This window comes from Lissotriton helveticus, chromosome 6, assembly GCF_964261635.1.
Source record: "Lissotriton helveticus chromosome 6, aLisHel1.1, whole genome shotgun sequence".
NCBI classification, from domain to species: domain Eukaryota; kingdom Metazoa; phylum Chordata; class Amphibia; order Caudata; family Salamandridae; genus Lissotriton; species Lissotriton helveticus.
This window is the reverse complement of record NC_136067.1, coordinates 913,411,222-913,433,241: the sequence shown is the minus strand read 5'-3', so window position 1 is coordinate 913,433,241 and position 22,020 is coordinate 913,411,222. Positions and strand designations below refer to the sequence as shown.

The window sequence follows — 22,020 nt, the reverse complement described above, 5'->3', positions numbered from 1 at the left end:
AGTTACACGAAGTACCCGATCGTAGACCTTGCCACCTCCACCAGTTTCGCAAACATCCGCCCTCTTCTGAACAAATCATTTGCCATGTTTGGAGTCCCTCTAGTCATCAAAACGGACAATGGACCCCCATTCCAGGGGAGTGAGTTCAAGGAGTTCCTACATAATCTGGGCATCCGACATCACCGGATTACGCCTCAGTGGCCACAAGCAAACGGAGAGGTGGAACGGTTTATGAGGACAACCAACAAGATCTTACGAATCGCCACAGCCGAAGGTAAAGATCCGGAAGAAGCCCTGCAAGTCTTCTTGCGAGAGTACAGGAGCACACCTCACAGCACCACACAACAATCACCGTGGGCGCTGATGCTCGCTGGGCAGAGGAGAGACCTGCTTCCCATGGCCGACAACTGGGCACCAACACCATACTCTCCCGGGCGCACACAGGAGAGGCGAAGGAGAACAAATGAGAAAGCAAGTCACAAGAGACGAGCCCAATCCAGGAATATACAACCGGGCGAGACTGTGCTAATCCGGACTAGAAGACCTGGAGGGAAATTTAACACAGTGTTTGAACCAGAACCGTGGGTCGTCAAAGAAGCACGAGGCACAGCTATTACAGCTAGCAGGAACGGAGAGGAGGTAACCAGGAATGTCTCCTGGTTCAAACAAATACCATCGACGCGACAACACGCACCTGACCAAGATGAACCTGCAGGAGAGGAGTACGAGAGAGGAGAAGGAAGATCCAGCGAGGCTAGCATGCTCTCGAACACCACAGGGCAGGACGAAGCGATTCCTCCATCGCCAGGCCCGGGGCCTGAGCAGGCACCAACCAGAGGCAGATGGAGATACGACCTCAGGCCGAATCCGAAGCCGAGCCAGAAGCTGTCTGACTTCATATGCTGAACTATTATGCTTCATATACTGAACTGTTATTCACAAGTTGTTTTCAAAATCCAAGTTGGGAAGGGATGTAGCGCTCTAGTGCTCCGAGGGTCTCCCCTGAGCCCCGGAAGCACTAGCACACTTTGTAACACTTTCTGGCCAGGCGTGGCCAGAAAGAGATAAATAAACGGACTGGAGTGGCACGGCACTTCCTGTCCAGACCAGCGCTCTGTGTGTGAGAGTGGTTTACTTGCATGCCTATAGTAAGCACATGTATCAGCCCTAGGCCCCCAGCAGTCAGCAGTCCCCACACATGTGACGCGAGGTCACAGAGCCTCATGACTCTGTGACCTCGAATCACATGCCGACAATCCTTCACAAGCTACAAGCAACACCCTTTCCCATTATGTCACAGGTGGCGAGTTGGGAAAGAGAGTTGCTTGCAGCCTGTGAAAATGATTGACAAGCTGTACTGGTAAACAGAGTTTATGCTATAGATGCACGGGACTGCTTGTAAATATGAAACTGCTGCATGTCACGAATGAGAGGTCTCTTCAGACCCCTGAAAATTGGATGCCAGGGCTGGTGCTAGATCAGCCCTTAGCCTGGCTTAAGGATTTTTTTTAAAGAATAATGTTGTGGGACATATGCTCACTAGAGCATGAGTCCCTCTCATAAGTGACTGGCTGCCTGGCGCTCATCACAGCAAGTGTGAGATACAGCCAGACACTGAGGCAGCACCCGGTACAGGCTTGAAGCCCCTAAATAAAACTTTATTAAAGAATGTATGTGGATGGTAATTGCTCAAGGCAATTACTATCCAGATAACTTGTAAATTGAGGTGGTAGGTGCCCTGGCGACCTCTAGTGGAGCCGCAGCTGTGGAGGAGAGACATGTCCAGGTGTAGGAGGAGGGGGAGATTCCACACCCCTAAAAAGAGTGCCTGATATGAAAATGCTTCAACAGTTCATTAGGAGAAAAACAACTGGGAAACGATACCCTCTTGGGTCCACAGGCATGTGGAAACACATGTGAACCATTCACCACAGCACCTGGTTCGAGCACAGTGGGAGTAAGATGGTAAACACTCATCAACATAATCAGCACAAAGTGATGCTCCTAGGGACGCTGCTCCAACATCCATTCTGGAGCAGGGACAAGTGATCATCCCGAACATATAAAGATGGTGATCTATTGTAGGACATGTAAAACCATTGTGGTAGTTGGGAAGCAGTTGACCTCTGTATTCCATGCAGAGGTCAACTGCTTCCCAATTACCACAATGAGGGAGCACAAATACCACACACACATTTTTTTTTAACAACTTCCAAGTTTTGATGCTCTTTTTTCCAGTTTGAGAACAACTCATTGTTTAAAAAAAATTACAACAAATTTACCAAAAGAAAAACGTTTTTTTTGAATTTTTTATTTTAAGAGCCATCTATTTTGGTTTAAAAATATATGTATTTTTATGTTTCTGTATGATTATAGTCTGCTACAGAAGTCTGTTCTTAATAATAAAACTTGATTGTTATGTGCTGAAATTAAACCCATGCACATATGATAATAGATTTATTTCACAATTGTAAACATTTTGTTTCAGGCTTGTGTTACTAATGAAACGCATAAGGGATATAAAAGATATTTCTATTTATAATTTAACAGAAAGTACTTATAATCAACAGTTATACAATGCAATACAATGCACTTTCTTGTATTTGTTTTGCATAAAGATGGTGTACCATGGGTCTTTATGGCCACACAAATAGAGTTATCCATGGAGTTTGATGCCAATCCATATTTACAATAACTTGTAAACATAGATTTGTGGCAAACTACTGCACCCTCTGAGGGTAGCGTAACAAAAAAAATGTATTTCTCTTTTTTTCCCTCTGCACGTTTGCTATATTCTGCAGAACATATACACAAAGGAATTAGCCTTAACTGAGTGTTCTATTGCACAAAGGGAGTCCTTCTTGTACAAAAACTATCTTAAATAAAACACAGAAAATATTGCACCACAGCACAAAGGTGTCTGTCATGGCACACGTGTACATAAAGTACATTTAAAGAGTACAACTATGCCCTTTCTTTGAAAATGAAAAGAATAGTGTACAAGGTTAATACTGTGTGTAGAAGAGGATTGGCCACCTCCTTAAGCTTGAATGTGTAAAATGAGTAGGTACTCTGTAAACAGTTGTGTACACTATCAGTACAATATAAAATAATGCCGTAGCAACCTGAAAGAGCTTTGAGCCATATTTACTATGATTTTATGTCAGGGTTGTGTCACTTTCATGGGGAAGTCTAGATGCAAAATCCTTACTGGCATTTACTATGCTATGCAAAGTCGATTTGCGTGGCTTTGTGTTGTGTAGTAAATACAAAGTAAATCAGCCCAGGGCATAATGCTGCCTTGCGCTACTTTGCATCTGGTAGGTGTTACATAGGTGGAGCATGGGCATTCTCGTGCATCCACCCATGTATTTTGATGCAAACCCAGATTTACAAACACTTTAAACCTTTTTTGTGGTAATAGTTCAGAACAGCGTCATGATATATCAAGATACTAGAGTGGTAGAGGAAGCAACATATTTGGGGATAAAAGTCACTGCAGATTTAGACAGTCTAGTAGAACTTAACATGAGACCCCTATTGAATAAAGTAAAGGAAAACACTGAAAGGATACATAACTTTCACCTGACCCTAATGGGACGCATAAATGTGGTTAAAATGATCACATTCCCAAAGTTTTTGTATTTATTTAGAGCCATTCCATTATTTTTTGATCACTTATGGTTTAATAAAATAGAATTAATAGTAAACAAATTTATCTGGGCACAGGGTAAGACCAGGAGAGCCTACCGACACCTCACACTTCCAAGGGAAGAAGGGGGCTGGGGAGCACCTGCTTTTAGGCTCTACTATTGGGCTGTAGCTATGCAGTATTTCCAGGGGCTAATTGGGAGAGAGGGAATGGAGCAAGGGGATGGCATATCTGGATACACTAATGTATATACTGCACTGTTGGGTGACGGGGCTAAAAACGGGTTTCTGAACACAATTGACTTTAGTTACTTTAAACACACAAGATTCAAGACGTTACAAGCTGCGTATAAAATCTAGAAGGTGATTACAAAAAAAAATGGGTTTAGGCAGGGTCAATAGCTATACACGGCTGTACACGAACCATTCTCTACCTGGGGATATTTTTAGGGACATGGTTAGGAGGGATTGGCACAATAAAGGGATCAGGAAGATTGGGAATCTTATGAATCAACAGGGTGGTATCCTGCAGTTCCAGGAGCTCCAAATAAAGTTCAAGGTAGCAAGAAATAGCTTCTTGAAATACCTTCAAATAAGAAGCTATCTCTTAAAGAAGCAGGGGGGTACGCTGGGCTTTGGCACATGTCGTGTAATGGATTACGTAGAGCGCTGTACTCACTGTACAATTCGGCAGCTATACGCAGAACTGTATGCCTATAGAAGTGACGATAGGGGTAAATTTGCCACGAAGTGGGCTGAAAAAGTGGGGCTACAGCCAGAGGGGTTTCAGATGTCCTTAAATATGGGCTGTACAGTCTTATGTTCAGCAACCCTACAGTCGCAGCATTACAAGACCCTATATTCACTTTATCACACCCCGGCTAGGATTGCACAATGGGGAGGCAACACGGGAATAACTTGCCCGCGCTGCGACTAAACTAATGCAGATATCGTTCACATGTTTGCACAATGCCCACAATTGTATTCCTTAAAAAGGGATATTGAGCATTTTATTGATGGATCACTGGGCCTAAAAATTAAGCTTTCAGACGAGTTAGTACTTCTGGGGGTACTGGTAGGGACAGTCAATATCCCTACGGAGCTTATGTTCATGGTTACCGCAGTTTTGCGTATTTGTATAGCAACATCATGGCTTGACAGGGTACCACCAACCTTCCAAACTTGGGTTGCTAGGCTACTGTCTACCTATAATTTAGAAAAAGCACTATATGACAGAAAGGGAAGAAGAGCTAGAATTCTGGGCAGAAAGTTACGGCAACCTATAGCAAACTGGAAAAATGGGTTGACTAACAGGCAGGGGACCACTGGTGATACGGACAATACATTTGACCTACGGACTTGCTAAATTGTAAATCCTATTTTTGTTGTGCAATGAATTAATATGTAAATATCTGTGTCATGACTAGAAAACGATATAATTTGTATAAGTGTGCTGTAACATTTATTGGATTTCTTGGGAAAAATACTAATAACATTTTTTTATAAATAAAAAATAAAAATAAAAAAATAAACCTTTTTTGTGGTAAACTAGTGGGCCTAATTGACAGAGGTGTAACAAGGAGAAAGACCTTAACTTCTCCTTGTTACTTCCTCTTTTTGTGTGTGCTGCATTCTGCGTGCCTGGAGGGAGTGAGCTCTCCATGAAGACATCCGTACAAGGCAAAGAGTAGGGGCTATCACACCTAATGGGATGAGGCTGTCTGCGCAAAAACTGACGGAATACCTGTTGCATTGGCATTGTTACCTCCTGACCCACTGGGGGTATTGGTGACACCTGAAACTTGAAATATCAGGTAAACACTTATTCTCTGTTTTTGGTCTATGCTTTCTTCTACTCAACACCCCAGGCTATAACAAATCCCAGAGGCTGTGCTTTTTTGTACCTGGAAAGGCTGGCCCCAGTCTGCGTCTGGCGGTCTCAGTGTGGTAGAACACTGATGCAAACCCAAGCTGTGTACTTAAGCCCCTGCAAAGTAACCGACCCTTGCTTACATTTCCTACCTTCTAGCATGGCAGTGTGTGCGATAAGGAAGAGAGTACTGTATATTAGGTGTAAACTGCATCAGTTTGCCATATACCATATGTGAAGTGTCTTTGGAGAGCCAGAGGTAAACAAGTTAATACACAAACCGATGACATAAAAATAATACATGTCACTGAAAAAGAATATGGTTTGTGGGTGGTTTTTCTAATTCTAATTTTTTGACTATAAAAATGTATCCTTAAATTACTGTGTTTCTTTACAGGTACACTTTGATGCCGACTTCTGTAATCCTGGGATTCGCAGGAGGCCCTCTTTGGACTTCAAAATCCACATATCTGACAACAAGTGGCATCAGATATGCAAAGAAAAAAGGAAAAGACAAGACACACGTTGTGAACCTCTACTTTGGAATATTCTTCCTGTTATACCAGTCAGCAGGCGTATGGGGAAATCTCATCTCTTCGTTGATATTTAGTCAGAGAGCCCCTAATGGTAAAGATGATGTGTGTATATTTGTTTCATTTTTACCACACAATTACATCACTTAGAACAACCTTCTCCAATGAGTAGCTTGTGAGCTACTGGCAGCTCTCCAGCTACCTGTGAGTAGTTCTCCTTTGTGTAGCCCAGCCTACTAACTTACAAGCTTTTGCTTGGTTACATTGATAAATGTACATCAAAATTGAGAATATGTATTCGAGACAAAATTGTATCTATTTTCAAAACTATTTGGTTGGTGTTTGCAAAAAAATTGCTGAATTTTTAAAATATATTCAAGGTTCATATTTGAATAATAAAATAATCCGGCACAGGGAGAACTTATTACTAATATAATCACACTGACAAAGACTTTTTTTTATATATTAATGTTGGTGCACCAAGCTGATCACTGCTAGAAGCCTTACATATGTGGCCACTAATGTAATCTTGTCTAGCATGGTCATTATTACAACACTAATAGTACCAGTAGCTCTGGATGGTTTTCATTGAACTTAAGTAGCTCTTTTTACTAAAAAGGTTGGAGACCTCTGTGGGAAGGCTCAGGTTTTCCCTCTGACACCTGCGGTCACTAGATTCACTCTCGACTTTCTGTTGGAATGGTGCGTTACGGACCTTCAGTACTTGGGCATACAATAGACTAGAGATAGATAAAACGTTATACGACTCAAATATGGTACAGCGGTCACATAGCTTACCAGCAATGTGACATGTTGGATCTCCCTACCCCTTTCATTCGCAGGCCGCGCATCCCTGATAAAAATAGTTGTTCTCCCGCAGTTCCTATATCTTTTTTCAAACACACCATACCACCCGGGCACCTTTTTTTAAAACTCTACACACCGATTTTCTCAGATTGCTTTGGGGAGGGAAACAGCCAAGGCTTAAATGGTCTATGCTTACGAACCATATGACCAAGGCGGCTTTGATATTCCTGACTTTGAAGTTTATTTTTAAGTGCGCAAGCACATTATGCTTATTATTGGGTCAACCCCCCCTCGATATATGCCACAGGTGGCTACAGAGGATTGGCTCGCCGACTCCATTCCCTTGAATGGTATTATACACGGCAATCTCGGATGCATGAATGGCACCCACCACAGTCACAAGCACGTTTGACACATGGAACCATATTACAATCCTGCTGGACACCCCGTTATTATATTCCGCGCAGCTGCCACTGTCCTATCATCCCTCCATCGCGCTACTGCAGGAAAAAGGCTTTCACAAGCTATGTGTATGGATTAGCGCCGTTACATGGGGCGACCTCTTCCACAATGGAATGTTCCGCTCCTCAGACCAGTTATTCCAGGGGATACGACCTTCACCTCTGGATCTTTTCCTCTATGTGCGATTGCGACAGGGCATCCGCTCGGTGATCCCAGACTTGCCACGGGAACCCGCAAACCTCCTCAAATTACATCACATGTTGGGAACCACGGATGGGAAACATTAAGCAGCGGGACTCTATAGCTGCATATGCGCGCAACAAATGGGAGTCGCTAGCCCAGCCCGCGCACACTGGAATGATGACCTGGGAAGAGAAGTGACTGACGAACAGTGGACATACTGTTGCCTCCAAACCTCACAAATCTCTGTTAGTTGTAGATTACGGGTGATACACTACAAATTCTTACACCACCTGTACTATGCACCTGCCAAAAAATATAGATTTGACTAATTGATAATGATCGGTGTGAGAGATGTGGTAGACCAGGGGCCGGATTCATACACCTGGCGTGGGAATGCTGCAAAATACAGGAGTTCTGGGAACAAGTCTATGTAGCCCTTGAGAAAATGATGAATAGCACACTGGAGAGGGATCCCTTTATGGCACTTTTGGGATACACAGCACAGATACCTAAATCATGTCTACTGAACTATACTGCTGATGTTCCAAATGTACTAATACAGTGTTATTCTCAAACTTGTATTATTGCTTTAGTTGTATGCTATTCAGGACTACTCCACTCACTGTTTTGATATTGTGCAGAGATGAGAGAGAACATAATGTCAGACAAACGCAAGTCATCTGATGATTATCAGATGTTGTAATGTTGTCATAATCGATGAAAATTGATAAATATAAGGTATAAAAAAAAGACAAAAAAAAAGGTTGGAGACCCCTGATGTATTGTATCAGGGCATGATGTACACAAGTCCTCGAATTAACAAAACCAGCTCAAATGGCTGCCCAAATGGAAAGTCTCAATTTGTAATGCACAAAAGGGCCTTACAATTCATAACCAAACTTGATAATCACAATAAGCACTCTGTAAAATCTTGAAAATTTCAAATAAAAAGGAGAGGCAATGGAGTTGTTTTTTTTGCATATTTTATATAGTGCACACTCGACTTTAAGGTGCCAGAGCGCTTTACATGAGCACCAGCTACATTGCACAAGGAAACATAAATTTTTGGGGGGCATGGGGAGATTAAGTGATTTGCCCAGAATCACAGCATGTTGAGCTGACGCAGAGACTTGAACCCAGGGGGATATGTACAAGAAAATGTCAGAGCACAATGTAACGTCAAATTTTGTAACACTGAGCTCCAAAATTTTCAAAATGCATGGATCAGACGAATATTCAAAAATACGGTGCACCCCTGTATTTCCCCTGGTGCTGGCACTAAGAAAGCTGCCTAGCTCTAGCACAAGCGCCCTTGCGCCATGTTGCAAGGGTGCCTGCCCTGCAGGGATGATTGTTTGTGTGCAGAAAGGGACACCGAATTCAGCATACATAGAAAGAGCAAAATACAAGGAGAAATTAATAATTCTTAACGTATCGCCAGCCTAAGACCAGGTTTTACCTGACCTTAGTTTTTGGTGATGCCCCAGCCTTGCAAGAATGGGGCAGTGTCAAAAAGCAATGGGTGGTGTGGGGAAAAGCCCACTGCAACACCAAGTGCCTGCCCCTTTGCTGCAGGGATTGCTGCGGAAAGGGGCATATTTAAAATGTGGCGCTAAGCCATATTTAGTGACTTAACGCCACCTTGTAAACATGGGGTATTGAGCAACGCCATCGGAGCGTCCGAAAAGTGAAGCTTCTGTGGAATTAGGGGCTTGTAAATATGCCCCCAGTTCCCCAGTCACAATGCTGGCAGCTCTGGCTGTTATGACACATCCTTTCAAGGGTTTCCTCCCGCTTAGGACTCACATTAGAATGCACAAATGCCTTGCAACCTCTAATGCAGTCGAAAGTCAAGATATTGTACCAAATGCAGAGAGCAGGCAGCAACCATTCGCAAACTGTAAGTCATGGCTAACAATTGACATTCTGTGTTTGCAGTCTACCAACACTGGGAAGACTATACCGCTTCCACAGATACTCCTGCATGCTTTCCCCAATGTCTAATTCACAAAGTGCCATTAAAGGGGGCAATCAAAATGGTGCCACATTACAAACCTGAATGCTGGGAGAGGTCTGCTGTCCCATTCAGACCTCGGTCCAATCATTCACTAATGTTCATAGAGAGGCGCAAGAAAGTGCCGATCTATTAATAATAACGAGTCAAGCAGTTTGCATGACACTGCGAACAATGCCTGGGATGAAAGCAGGAATCCCTCACAGCAAAAATGGTGAGGCTGCATGTAGCTCAACACAAAATCAAAGCTCTGCAAGCAGCTTCTTTGCGCATCATGTGCCATGAGTAATTAACTTGTTTCCTTGATGAAAAATTTGAATATTTAATGAACAAACATTTTAATCCAAGCATTTCTGCCTCTGTAACAACCACCATGAAGGTGCTGCACTACAACGCCCTGTAAGAATATCTTCTCATATAAAATGTGTGTCCTATAAATGTGCCTAAAAAATATCATCCTGTTGGGTGTGTATTTTATATTATTAACTTCATTTTGATGGTAATTTTGTAACCAATATTTATTATACCTTATTTATGGCAGAGTATGTTTCTGTAGGTAAACATTCTCACAGTCAACCCACTATGACCACTGTAGCTTTCCTCTTAAACGCTTCCGGATTAGGCACCACAGAAAAGATAGGTCATGGTGTGTGGGTCCTGCCACATGCATTAGTACTCACTGCCTAATCTACACGCCCTCCATCGAGTAACACTATCCATGAAGACCACGCACAAGCAAAATAAGAAATCACCATTTTTTAAATTCCATTAATGAAGAAGTCCTCTTAAGCAATTTAGTTTGTAGAGTTAGACCATACAAGTCTGTTCAGTCATCCATTTATCTGCTCATTCATATCATTCATCAATTCAGTTTTATTGATTTTCAGTAATTCCTTTCATATCATTTGCACTTTCACATCCTCTGTGCACAAGCAAACAGAAAATGCTGTCATTTGCAGCAATAGTGGTTTTTGTTTTCCCAATAACTTTAGCGCCGGTTGACGAATCTTCATGAAATTCTCAAAACTAGTGACCCGCTCCGGTCAGCACATTTCTTTGAAGTTTCGGGGTGATTCGTCAAGCGGGAGCTGAGAAAAAAGGGGGTCCCAAAATGCATTTTTCCCATGATATTTTCCATAGGAAACTTTAGACAAAGCTGCAGCCCGAACTGCTGAACGGAATTACACCATATTTGGCAAAATGGTAGCCCTTGTTTCAAAAAGAGTCCTTTTTGTTAAATGATGTAAATCCGTTCAGTAGTTCCTGAGAAATTAGAAAAAGAAAAATGTTCGATATCTGGGGCAGCAGTGGGTTCGCGAACCCTCCCGAGCACGTGCTTCACTCTGATTGGCTGCCAACACTCCAAACCAGGAAATGTTGGCAGCCATCTTGTGAAAAGTAGAAAAAACATTGAAAAACTAGAAAAGGGAGCACTGTAGAAACACCTTGACTCCCTATGCCGGCTCAGGGGTTCCCACAATTTCGACGGAAATCGCGTTGGGGTCGTGAATCCGCCTGAAATTATTTTTTAAACAACGAAGCACAGGCTCCCCTGTTTTTTAAAAAAAAAGCCCCCTGGGTGGGCCAGATCCTGGGAGCACTGCCAATTTATTAGCGGGAACCCGCAGGGGCCCCCACAGCCCCGGGGACTGAGTACCTACACTAGAGGTAAAAAGGGGTGTGGCCTCGGACCACCTCTGTGCAAAGCAGCTCTGTGGCGGTTACTGGAGGTACCTGATGGGCTAGTTGGACCCCAGAGACCCTCAGGATTCAAGGGGACTTAATCTCCCAATTTCCAACATGCACAGTGCTGCAGGGAGGGGGCGCGCCCTGATATAACAAGTTAGCAATTCTGCTGTGTGGGAATTAATGATGGTAATAAAAGGGGTAGTTGGCCCCCAAGGTTGATGTTGGGGGCTAACTACTCCTGTTACCTCCAGTAAATCCCACACAGTGGGATTGCTAAGAGGTGTTTTGGAGGCCACGCTCACCTTTCTACACTAATCCGGAAACACGACTGGTATGTTATAGTTAAAAATTAGCATTTAGAAACATCTTTGAAATTCACTGAAAAAACATATGTTTCAGGGACGTTATAGTTAGAAATTAGCATTTGAAAAACCTTTGAAATTCACTGAAAAAACCATAGGTTTCAGGGACGTTATTGTTAGTTGGACATTTCACTAGAACAATCCAGAGAAATTGCGCCGTTATAGTTAGTTCAGCTAACTATAACTTGCGCCCCCCCAATGCACTGCTGATGATGTCACATATTACATCATTCATGACATGGTCAGTGACATCACTGATTACATCTCAAATGACATCACTGATGATATCATCTACGTCAAAATCAGATGCACCTCCTCACACCCAATATATAACCTTTGATACACCCACTCTAAAATACAGAGTAACATTTTTTAAACCATACCAGACGAATACCAGTTACAACATACTCACTCACTGATTCCTCGGTCTATACACACATCCATTCATTCACCCATACAGTCACTCATACATGCAGTCACTCATCAATACAACACTATCATATGCACTCATACACCTATACAGACACTGACACACAACCACTCATCCAGAGTTACTCACACACCTAGTCAGTCATGCAAAGAATCAGTCACACTTCCATTTACTCACCTATACAGTTATACACACACCACCTCACTTATTCATACAGATACTAACACATACTTACTCATACAGCCACTCTCACAATCACTCACTCTTACATATAGTTATTTATATACACCATCGCTAACAAATACTGCCTTTTACATATGTAGCTACTCGCACATGTACCACTGAGACATCCATTCACTCACCAACACACCCATACACACACTCACCCACCCATACAGCTGTTTCCACATGCCCTCTTGAACCCATACACCCAGTGAATCGACCACTCACACATCTATGCACAGAGTCGCACACCTCCCACCCACCCACACATACACTCAGGCACCCATACAAATACTCAGGCAACCAATCAATAAGCCATATAGACACTCATGTAGCTACTCCCCAACCCATACAGCCGCTTACACACCAACTGACAGACCGATACAGACATCCAAAGAGTTTAGTCACTAACCCATGCATTCAGTAAGACACATTTAATTACTCACTTATACATTCAGTCACACACCTACTTAATCCTCCATCCAGACATTTATACACCCACTCATTCTTCAATACAATTTGGCATATATATAACATATTTAAACTTTATAGAAGCACACAGTCACTGGATGATGTCATCAGTGATGTCATTTGAGATGTCATTAGTGATGTTGTCAGTGATGTCACTGACCATGTCATGAAAAATGTAATATGTGACGTCATCAGCAGTGCATTGCGGAGGCATGTGTCATAGTTAACTGAACTAACTATAACGTCGGAATGTCTCTGGTTTTGTACCAGCAGAGGTGTGGCTGTAGACCTGGATGAGAAGGGGCATGAGGGGAGTCCCTGCCATATGCACTCCGGACTATTTTGAAGGCCAGACAAGGGTCCGGTACGACATCCTCATCGAGCCCTGATGGGGGATCTGTGAAAGCCGTGTGGTTAAATCCCCTGAAATAAACACATGCACGTGTCTGACGTGTGGGAGTTCTTTGCACACAGAAGAGGTGCAAAATCAAGGATGAATATTTATGGCTATCAGCTGAGCAGGGCTGATGCAGTGCTCTGTGCGCCTCCCCTTCCTTGTGCCGGAGAGGAGAGAGCTCCACAAGCAGAGCCCACAGGGCGAGCCCTGGTGCCAGAGACCCCGGGGAGGCGGGTAACCCCTGGCGGGTGACGTAAAACCAAAGCTGGGGTGGGGGAGATAAACCAGGAGAGGGGAGATGAGACTCCAGGAGGGATGGGTGAGAACCTATGAAGGAGAGGTGGCCGAGAGTGAGTGCGGTTAAAGAAATCCTGAGGAGGGAAAAAGCGAAGAGACACCAGAGGGATCGAGAAGAGACAGGAGGCGTGGGGCAGAGATCAAGTTGTCTGTCAGAAACCAATTGTGGAGACTGAGAGACCGGGCACAGTTCAGGAAATGTGTTAGCACAAAGACAAGAGTGAGTGTGGAGAGGGCAGAACACCCGCCCACACACACAATCACAAACGCCTTGAGTTCTTGGGGCTCTGGTAGTTTTTGTGCCAGGGTCTGTCTGTTCCACCCTATACTCTCTGCCTCGGGGTTCTGCCTCTCACAGGGTCTCATTGCATGTCCAGGGGTCCGGCATCTCGACTTTGGGACCCCAGGAGGACCAATCACGATGCCAACCTACAGGCGGAGACGGCGGATCGGATACTGAGTGAATGAGAAGAAGAAACGAAAGCTGAACTTCCATTTGTTCGAGGAGCTCTGCAGGTACCTTAACCCACTGAGAATCACTTCCTAGATTGCCATTGCACGCGCCGCCCCTGCACACACCGAGGCAGCTGGCGCAGTCCATCGTTGCTCTGCTGCCACCGGCTGTCATGTCACAGGCGGACATGTGATGATCAGTGCACGCGATGAATGATCCTGCGGACACTATCACTCTACTTACTGCCACGGCAGACACTCTGACATCAGAGACTGCTTGTAAACACTGTACCTGCACTGACTGTCGTGTCACAGGCTGCACTATACAGGCTGTCATTTTATAGTCATCCCACAGAATGTCCCTAAACACAGTGTCACACTGTCATGCTATGGACTGCCTCGGCACAGACTGTGACATCAGAGGCTTCCTTTAATTGCTACATTTGTACTGGCTGTCATGTCACAGTTTGCACTATACCGGCTGCCCTTTTATAGTCATTGTTTAACAATAAAGGGTATAGCTCTAATCAGTAAGGCTGAGCACTTCACAACCAATAACAAGAAAAATCCAATACTGATCCACTAGTTAAATTATTTCAACCAAAAGTGTAAGAACCATAAAACAATACACCTGTAAGTTCATTAGTAGTTTTTATTTCAATAGCACAACATCTTTTCATTTTTTTTTCCAAGAAGGGAACAGACGACTAAATGTGATGAACAGAAATAAATTGTGAATAAAATGCAACACCAGAGCTAATAACAAATCCACTTACATTCACATACTTACAGACCCTTTCACTCTAAACCATACCATACACATTCATCCTACTTGGTGCAAAAGAAGTGTGACGAATGCCCAACCTAGAAAGCACCTAAAATGGCAAACAAACATGTGGTTAACTTGCAAGGAAATTTTTCATTTACACATGTACCCTGTACAATATTTACACTAATGTACAACAAATGGAATATTTACATTAATCGGGCACAACACAAACAAGCCTAATGAACAAAAACCACTGTTTGGCAAAAAAACGTGGTCTACACATTTCGAATCCCTTTAATCCTGGTATTCTCTTCAGGACCAGAAACCACTATTCTGTAAAAGCCACCAGGTCAATTTTGAAAGGAGGATTTATTATTAGCTCTGGTGTTGCATTTTATTCATAATTTATTTCTGTTCATCACATTTAGTCATGTGTTCCCTTTTTGGAAAAAAATTGAAAAGATGTGCTATTGCAATAAAAGCTACTAATGAGCTTACAGGTGTATTGTTTTATGATTATTACACTTTTGGTTGAAATAATTTAACTAGTGGATCAGTATTGGCATTTTTGTTGTTATTGGCTTTTATAGTCACAGTCACAGCACAGCACAAAATGCACCTGTAGAGAATGTCACTTTACTGACTCTCACGGCACACACTGAAATTAGAGACTGACTGTAAACACTGTACCTGAACTGATTGTCATGTCACAGGCTAACATGTGATAATTACTGCACACAATGCCCCTGCGAAGAGGGTCACTCTCCTGACTGCCACGGCGCACTCTCTGACATCAGAGACTGCCTGTAAATATTGTAATTGTACTGACTGTCATGTCTCAGGCTGCACTATATAAACTATCATTTTATAGTCACCTCACAGAATGTCACTAAACAGTGTCACGCTATGGACTGCCACAGCACACACTGACCTCAGAGACTGCCTATAAACACTGCAACTGCACTGACTGTCATATCACAGGCTGCACTATACAGGCTGTGATGTCGGAGAGTGCCTGTAGACACTGTTCTTGTTCTGACAGTCATGTTGTCAGCTCACTACACCGGATGTTAAATTGTAATAGAATGTGACTACACAGGACGTCACCCTACCAACCTCCCCTACTTACACTTTCACTGTAGAGACTGCCTATAAACGCTATGATTGGTATGTTACAGGCTGTCATTTTGTAAACTGTCACTGCACAGAATATCACGTCGGGCTGTCTCTGTTCCGCCTGTCGCTGCATGCACGGCCACTGTAGATGAACACTATGACATTATGGGCTGTTATCTGACACCTGAGCCTGCCACTACACAGTCATTTCGCAGACCATCACCCCATGCACTGTCACTGTAACGACTGCCAATAGGGACGCTAACTTCATTGGCTGTCATCAGTGATGTCATCAGTGATTTCACTGACCATGTCATAAGTGATGTAATATGTGACGTCATCAGCAGTGCATTGCAGGGACACGAGTTATAGTTAGCTGAACTAACTATAACGGGGGAATTCCATTTAGTGAATATACATATATATATACATATATTTATATGTGTATATATATATATATATTATATATATTTTTTTCTTAAAAGTATTTTTTTAATTAACAGCAAAATCATTCTGAAGAGATTCTAGGTACAATGGCTTTCTACTTGGTCCACCTCAATCCTGAGTCTCACATTTGTACTTCTGCATTGGGATAGAAAAACAGTTGTGCAACAGGGGTGTGCGTTGTATCACTGTACTGAGGACAGTGCAGGCATCAGCTACTTCTAGCTCCACTCCTCCTGCTCCATTTGCTGGTTCTGACAACTGCCTGCCCCAGCTGCTGCTCCTAACACCCTTTGCCTGCCTGGGTGATCGCGCTCCGACGTAGCCTGCATTCCCTGAGTGCCTAGAGGGGAACATAGCGCCTGGTATAGTTTTTCTATGTGAAGCATCTCATTGTATATTGCGCTGCATTGAATGTGTATTTATTTACTTTATTGACGCTCTGATTGGAGTCCCTGTTTCGTTTCCGCCCGTCCATTTTGGGTTTGGTCACTCGTGGACCGTGTCTCCTCCCCGCTCCCCGCCTCCCAGCAGCCCCTCCCACGCTCCGCCCCCCTCCACTATCTATATATGACAGAAGCTTTCACGCGCAGCGTCCACGCGCAGCGTTCGCGCCCCAGTCGCGCCGAAGGTGCGCCAAAGGAAAGCCCGTCTACGCCCGTCCGCGCCGGGACCGCGCCCAGCGCCAGATCCCCTGGTCCTCGTAATGCCCACCCCTCCCGCATTACTTACGATGCCACCACCCTCCTAGCCCTTAACCCTGGCCGCTCCCCCATCTGCGTCCAAGCCGCTCCTGGACACACCCACGGACCCTTTTCCTGCTACTCCTGCAAGTTCGACGGCACCAAGAACAACTCCTCATCTACAAACACACAACAGATATCCAATCCCAACCACCTTCAATGCATCCTGCTCAACACCCGCTCGGTCCACAGACACGCCATTGACCTCTGCAATCTACTCGACACCATCTCTCCGGACGTCGCCTTCCTAACAGAAACATGGATGAATGCCTCTTCAGCCCCAGACATCACCATTGCCATCCCGGAAGACTATAAGATCATTCGCAAGGACCGTACCGGCCACACAGGAGGAGGCATCGCTATCGTCCATAAGAAATCCATCCGCATCTCAACCAGCTCAGACGTCAATCTCGCCAACTCTGAACACCTTCACTTCCAGATCCACATCGACCCCAAGACCACACTCAGAGGCACCCTCCTTTACAGGCCACCAGGACCCCGCGCACAATTTAGTGAAGACATCACGGACTTCATCACTCCACACGCGCTCCCCTCTGAGGACTACATCCTTTTGGGAGACCTCAACTTCCACCTCGAAAAGAACAACAACCGCAACACCACCACCCTTTTGGACAACCTCGCAAACCTCGGACTTAAACAACTTGTCACTACCCCCACCCACTTCGCAGGTCACACACTCGACCCTATCTTCACCTCCAGCAAGCATGTTTCCTTCAGCCACACCACAGCTCTCCTTTGGACTGACCACAGCAGCGTTCACTTCACCTACAACAAGCCCACACCCAACAACCACCCCCAACCCACTCTGCAAAGAAACTGGAACAAAATCACCATCGACCAGATCTCCTCATCGCTTCTTCAAAAGCCCCCCGCCCACTCCTCAAACCCAGACCAAGCAGCCACCAACCTCACCCAATGGTTATCCAAAAGCGCCGACACCCTAGCACCACTGAAAAAACGACAAATCAAACTAGGCAGCAAGAAGGCCTCCTGGTTCAACGATGATCTCAAGAAATCCAAGAAACTCTGTCGCTCCCTCGAGAAGGCCTGGAAAAAAGACCCAACCACCAGCACCAAGGACACCTTCAAAAACGCCACCCGCATACACCACCAACTAATCCGAAATGCCAAGAAAGCAGCCTTCAAGGACCGTCTAGATAACAACGCCCACAACAGCAAGGAATTATTCAACATCGTTAAGGAATTTACCAACCCCTCAGCCAACTCCAACGACATCACCCCCGCCCAAGCCCTCTGCGACTCCCTAGCCTCATTCTTCCACAACAAAATTGCAGACATCCACAACAGCTTCGACAACCAACCTGAAGACCAACCCACCCAATCCCCCGCAGGACCCCCGCCCCCCCTGAACATCCTCAATGACTGGAAGCCAATCTCCACTGAGGACACCATCCGTCTGATGAACTCTATCCACTCAGGATCCCCCACAGACCCTTGCCCTCACCACATCTTTAACAAAGCAGACTCCATTATTGCACCGCACCTCCGAGACGTCATCAACTGCTCCCTCAACTCCGCAACCTTCCCGGAAAGCTGGAAACATGCCGAACTCAGCGCCCTCCTGAAGAAACCCACAGCTGACCCCACCGAACTCAAAAACTATCGCCCTATCTCACTCCTTCCATTCCCGGCCAAAGTCATAGAGAAAGCTGTCATTAACCAGCTCGCCACATTCCTCGAAACCAACAAATCCCTCGACTCCTCACAGTCCGGCTTCCGAGCCAAGCACAGCACCGAAACCGCCCTCATCGCAGCAACAGACGACATTCGAACTCTACTGGACAATGGAGACACAGTCGCCCTCATCCTCCTCGACCTCTCCGCTGCCTTCGACACAGTCTGCCATAGCACCCTTCTACAGCGCATCAAAAACATCGGAATCCAAGGAAAAGCACTGGAATGGATCACCTTGTTCCTTTCCGGAAGAACCCAGAGAGTCCGCCTTCCACCATTCAAGTCAGAGGCCACTGAAGTCATCTGCGGTGTACCTCAAGGGTCCTCACTCAGTCCCACCCTCTTCAACGTTTACATGAGCCCCCTCGCGGCCATCGCACGCCAACATAACCTCAACATCATCTCCTACGCCGACGACACTCAACTGATCCTATCACTCACCAAAGACCCTAACACGGCCAAAACCAACCTACACGAAGGAATGAAAGAAGTAGCCGAATGGATGAAGCACAGCCGTCTGAAACTGAACTCAGACAAAACAGAAGTCCTCATCTTAGGTACCTCCCCCTCCGCCTGGGACGACTCTTGGTGGCCAGAGGCCCTTGGAAAAGCACCCATCCCGACGGACCACGCACGGAACCTGGGCGTCATCCTGGATTCCTCACTCTCGATGAACAGACAAGTCAACGCCGTTTCTTCATCTTGCTTCAACATTCTTCGCATGCTCAAAAAAACATTTCGCTGGATCCCTACCGAAACTAGAAAAACAGTCGGCCCACGCCCTGGTCACGAGCCGACTGGACTACGGAAACACCCTCTACGCCGGCACCACCGCAAAACTCCAGAAAAAACTACAACGCATCCAGAACGCCTCAGCCAGGCTCATATTAGACATCCCGCGTAAAGAACACATCTCTGATCACCTGAAAAACCTCCACTGGCTCCCCGTCAATAAGAGGATCACTTTCCGGCTCCTAACCCACGCACACAAAGCACTCTACGAAATCGGACCCGAATGCCTCAACACACGTCTATCCTTCTACACCCCCTCCCGCCAGCTACGATCCTCCAACCAAGCCCTTGCCACTGTACCTCGCATCAACAAAACCACCATGGGAGGTAGATCCTTCTCTTACCTAGCAGCTAAAACTTGGAACTCACTTCCCACTCACCTTCGCCTTACTCAGAACCACCTAGCATTCAGAAAGCAACTCAAAACGTGGATATTCGACAAGTAACTCCCCACCCTTCTACAAGCGCCTTGAGACCCTCTGGGTATGTAGCGCGCTATATAAATCTTTTGACTTGACTTGACTTGACTAGTGATCATGATCAATTGGGCACTGCATTTATCCAACCAGTCCAAGATTATTTTGTTTCTTTCATTTTATACATACATCCAACCATGGGTGGTAACATTATAAGGTTATCTTACTTTCGGAAAGTGATGAATGAGTTTCCATTATGAAGCTGGTGGGTTGAAGGTTATTCACTTTGTCTTACACAATGTTTTAAGATGTCTTAAAGATTATATACTGCGTTAGCAAATCTGGTAACCCAAAGGTTATATGAAGACAAAGTCTTGTGTTTAACAATGGTTTAAAGTGACCTATACATTTCTAATGGCATCATTTGCATTCTCCAGGGACAGGACTGAACTACACAAACTGTGGAGCTGTCAATTGCCCAGAACAGAGCATTAATGCTATTAATTCTACAGAAACTGATCGACCATCAATTCATTTAATTTACACTTTGATGGGAGTGTATACAGGTACGTGCTTCTGCAGGTGCTTAAGAGAAGTCTGTAACGTTGCTTAAATAAATGTTATTACCCATAGAGAGAGAATAACAGCTTCTGGAAATTGTAACCGAGGCTCGTTTTTCCTTAGCAGGGAAATCACAAGTCCTTCCTTCATCGTGTTTCATGGTAGAAAAAACTGATCAATTTGAACTGGTGTGAATTTTTTAAATGACTGGCAAGACAAAAATTAAAGAAACAAGGTTTTTTAGTTAGCACAGTTACAATACCTTACATTAACTTGACTTCTACACTTCTTGAGTCATGGGTAAAATATTATGAAAATGATGCCTGAAATAGAGTTTTCAGTGTTGAGGTAAATTGTTTATGAAAAGGCACAATGTTGACCCATGCCCAACCGTCTTGCCTGTCAAACATGAAAAACTTTATTTACAGTAATATTCCCAAAGAACTTTGAGATTTCTTGCCAAAAGAAATGTAACTTCACCAAGACTTAAGAAATCCACCCTACTCAATAGAACCTTGGCTGATCAATGTGGTACATATGGAAGAATCTTCTATTGGATTCTTTTTGTACAAATATTGAGAACATTTGTATTTATCTTTTATCTGTTTCACTTGCTGTTTAATGGTTACCCAATATTTTGGTCTGGGCTACAGATAGCTGTAACTGTCTGTTGAAAACACCTCTTGCTTCAATACAAATTACTTATATATTTAGAGAGAGTATTGTATCAAACCGATGCTCATGATTGGGATTACTTTGTTGTCTGCTTCAGGTGGCTTGTGTTTGTCCCACCTATGAGCATTCAAGTTTTACTATGCTTTTGATTGGATTTGTTGTATGTGTCCAATGCAAATATTAGGCATATATCTCTCCTTTTGCTGGAACATGATTAGATTTTTATCTCTCAAATGGAGTGCATGGCCTTCTTTTCCCCCTCATGTGTGTCTGTCTGTCCTCGCTCATGCTGACTCTGTCTCTCTCAATACTCCCCTCCCATCACTTCACATCTCTCTCAGTCAGCAGCAATCGTCTCTCTCTTACCCCCACCCACCACTCTCTCTCCCTCTGCCTCACCTGCCAACATCAAGCATGATTTCTTAGTATTTCTATGCCACCCTCCAATACTGAGTGAGCAGGGCAGCTTTTTTTTTTCTCTCCTTCTCCCACCTTTGGACTCCAGATTGTCCCACAGGCATGCTACATGGCACCTATATGTAGGCCCATTCTGTGTTATGGGGCTAACACAAAATATTAGAACGGTGGCACTTATCTAAGAATGATAAGCTGTGTAATCGATGCACCAAGACTATTGGCTATTACACTTATAGAGACTAAAATGAGCTTCAACCTCAGATTACTGTCTGTGGAAAGTCAGCCTTAGTGGAAGAGGAAACCTCACACACTTTTTTAGTGTCATGCTTCATCATATGAGTCCTCTCGACCACCCCAGTAGGACAGTGCCACCAAGGCAGTCTCAACCTCCTTGAACACTGACCAGATAGGAGGGAGTTCTTACATAAATCTTATTGGAAAACACTGACAGAAATAGGGATCCAGACGTAAACTTAAAAACTACCGTTAGTGTACATTGGACAATGTGTAGTGCCTAATTAGGCAGTCTT

The 22,020-nt window shown here is 44.4% G+C and overlaps 1 protein-coding gene across 2 annotated transcripts in view; it reads left to right on the top strand.

Annotated features, from left to right (window-relative positions):
• LOC144763194 (protein unc-93 homolog A-like) overlaps window positions 1-22,020 on the top strand; it is a 365,245-nt gene that overhangs the window by 256,455 nt on the left and 86,770 nt on the right. For both annotated transcript variants that reach the window (XM_078648560.1, XM_078648559.1), the window contains 2 exons: window positions 5,919-6,148; window positions 20,275-20,403. In XM_078648560.1, coding sequence (XP_078504686.1) covers window positions 5,919-6,148; window positions 20,275-20,403 — 359 coding nt within the window. The remainder of the gene's footprint in view (window positions 1-5,918; window positions 6,149-20,274; window positions 20,404-22,020) is intronic.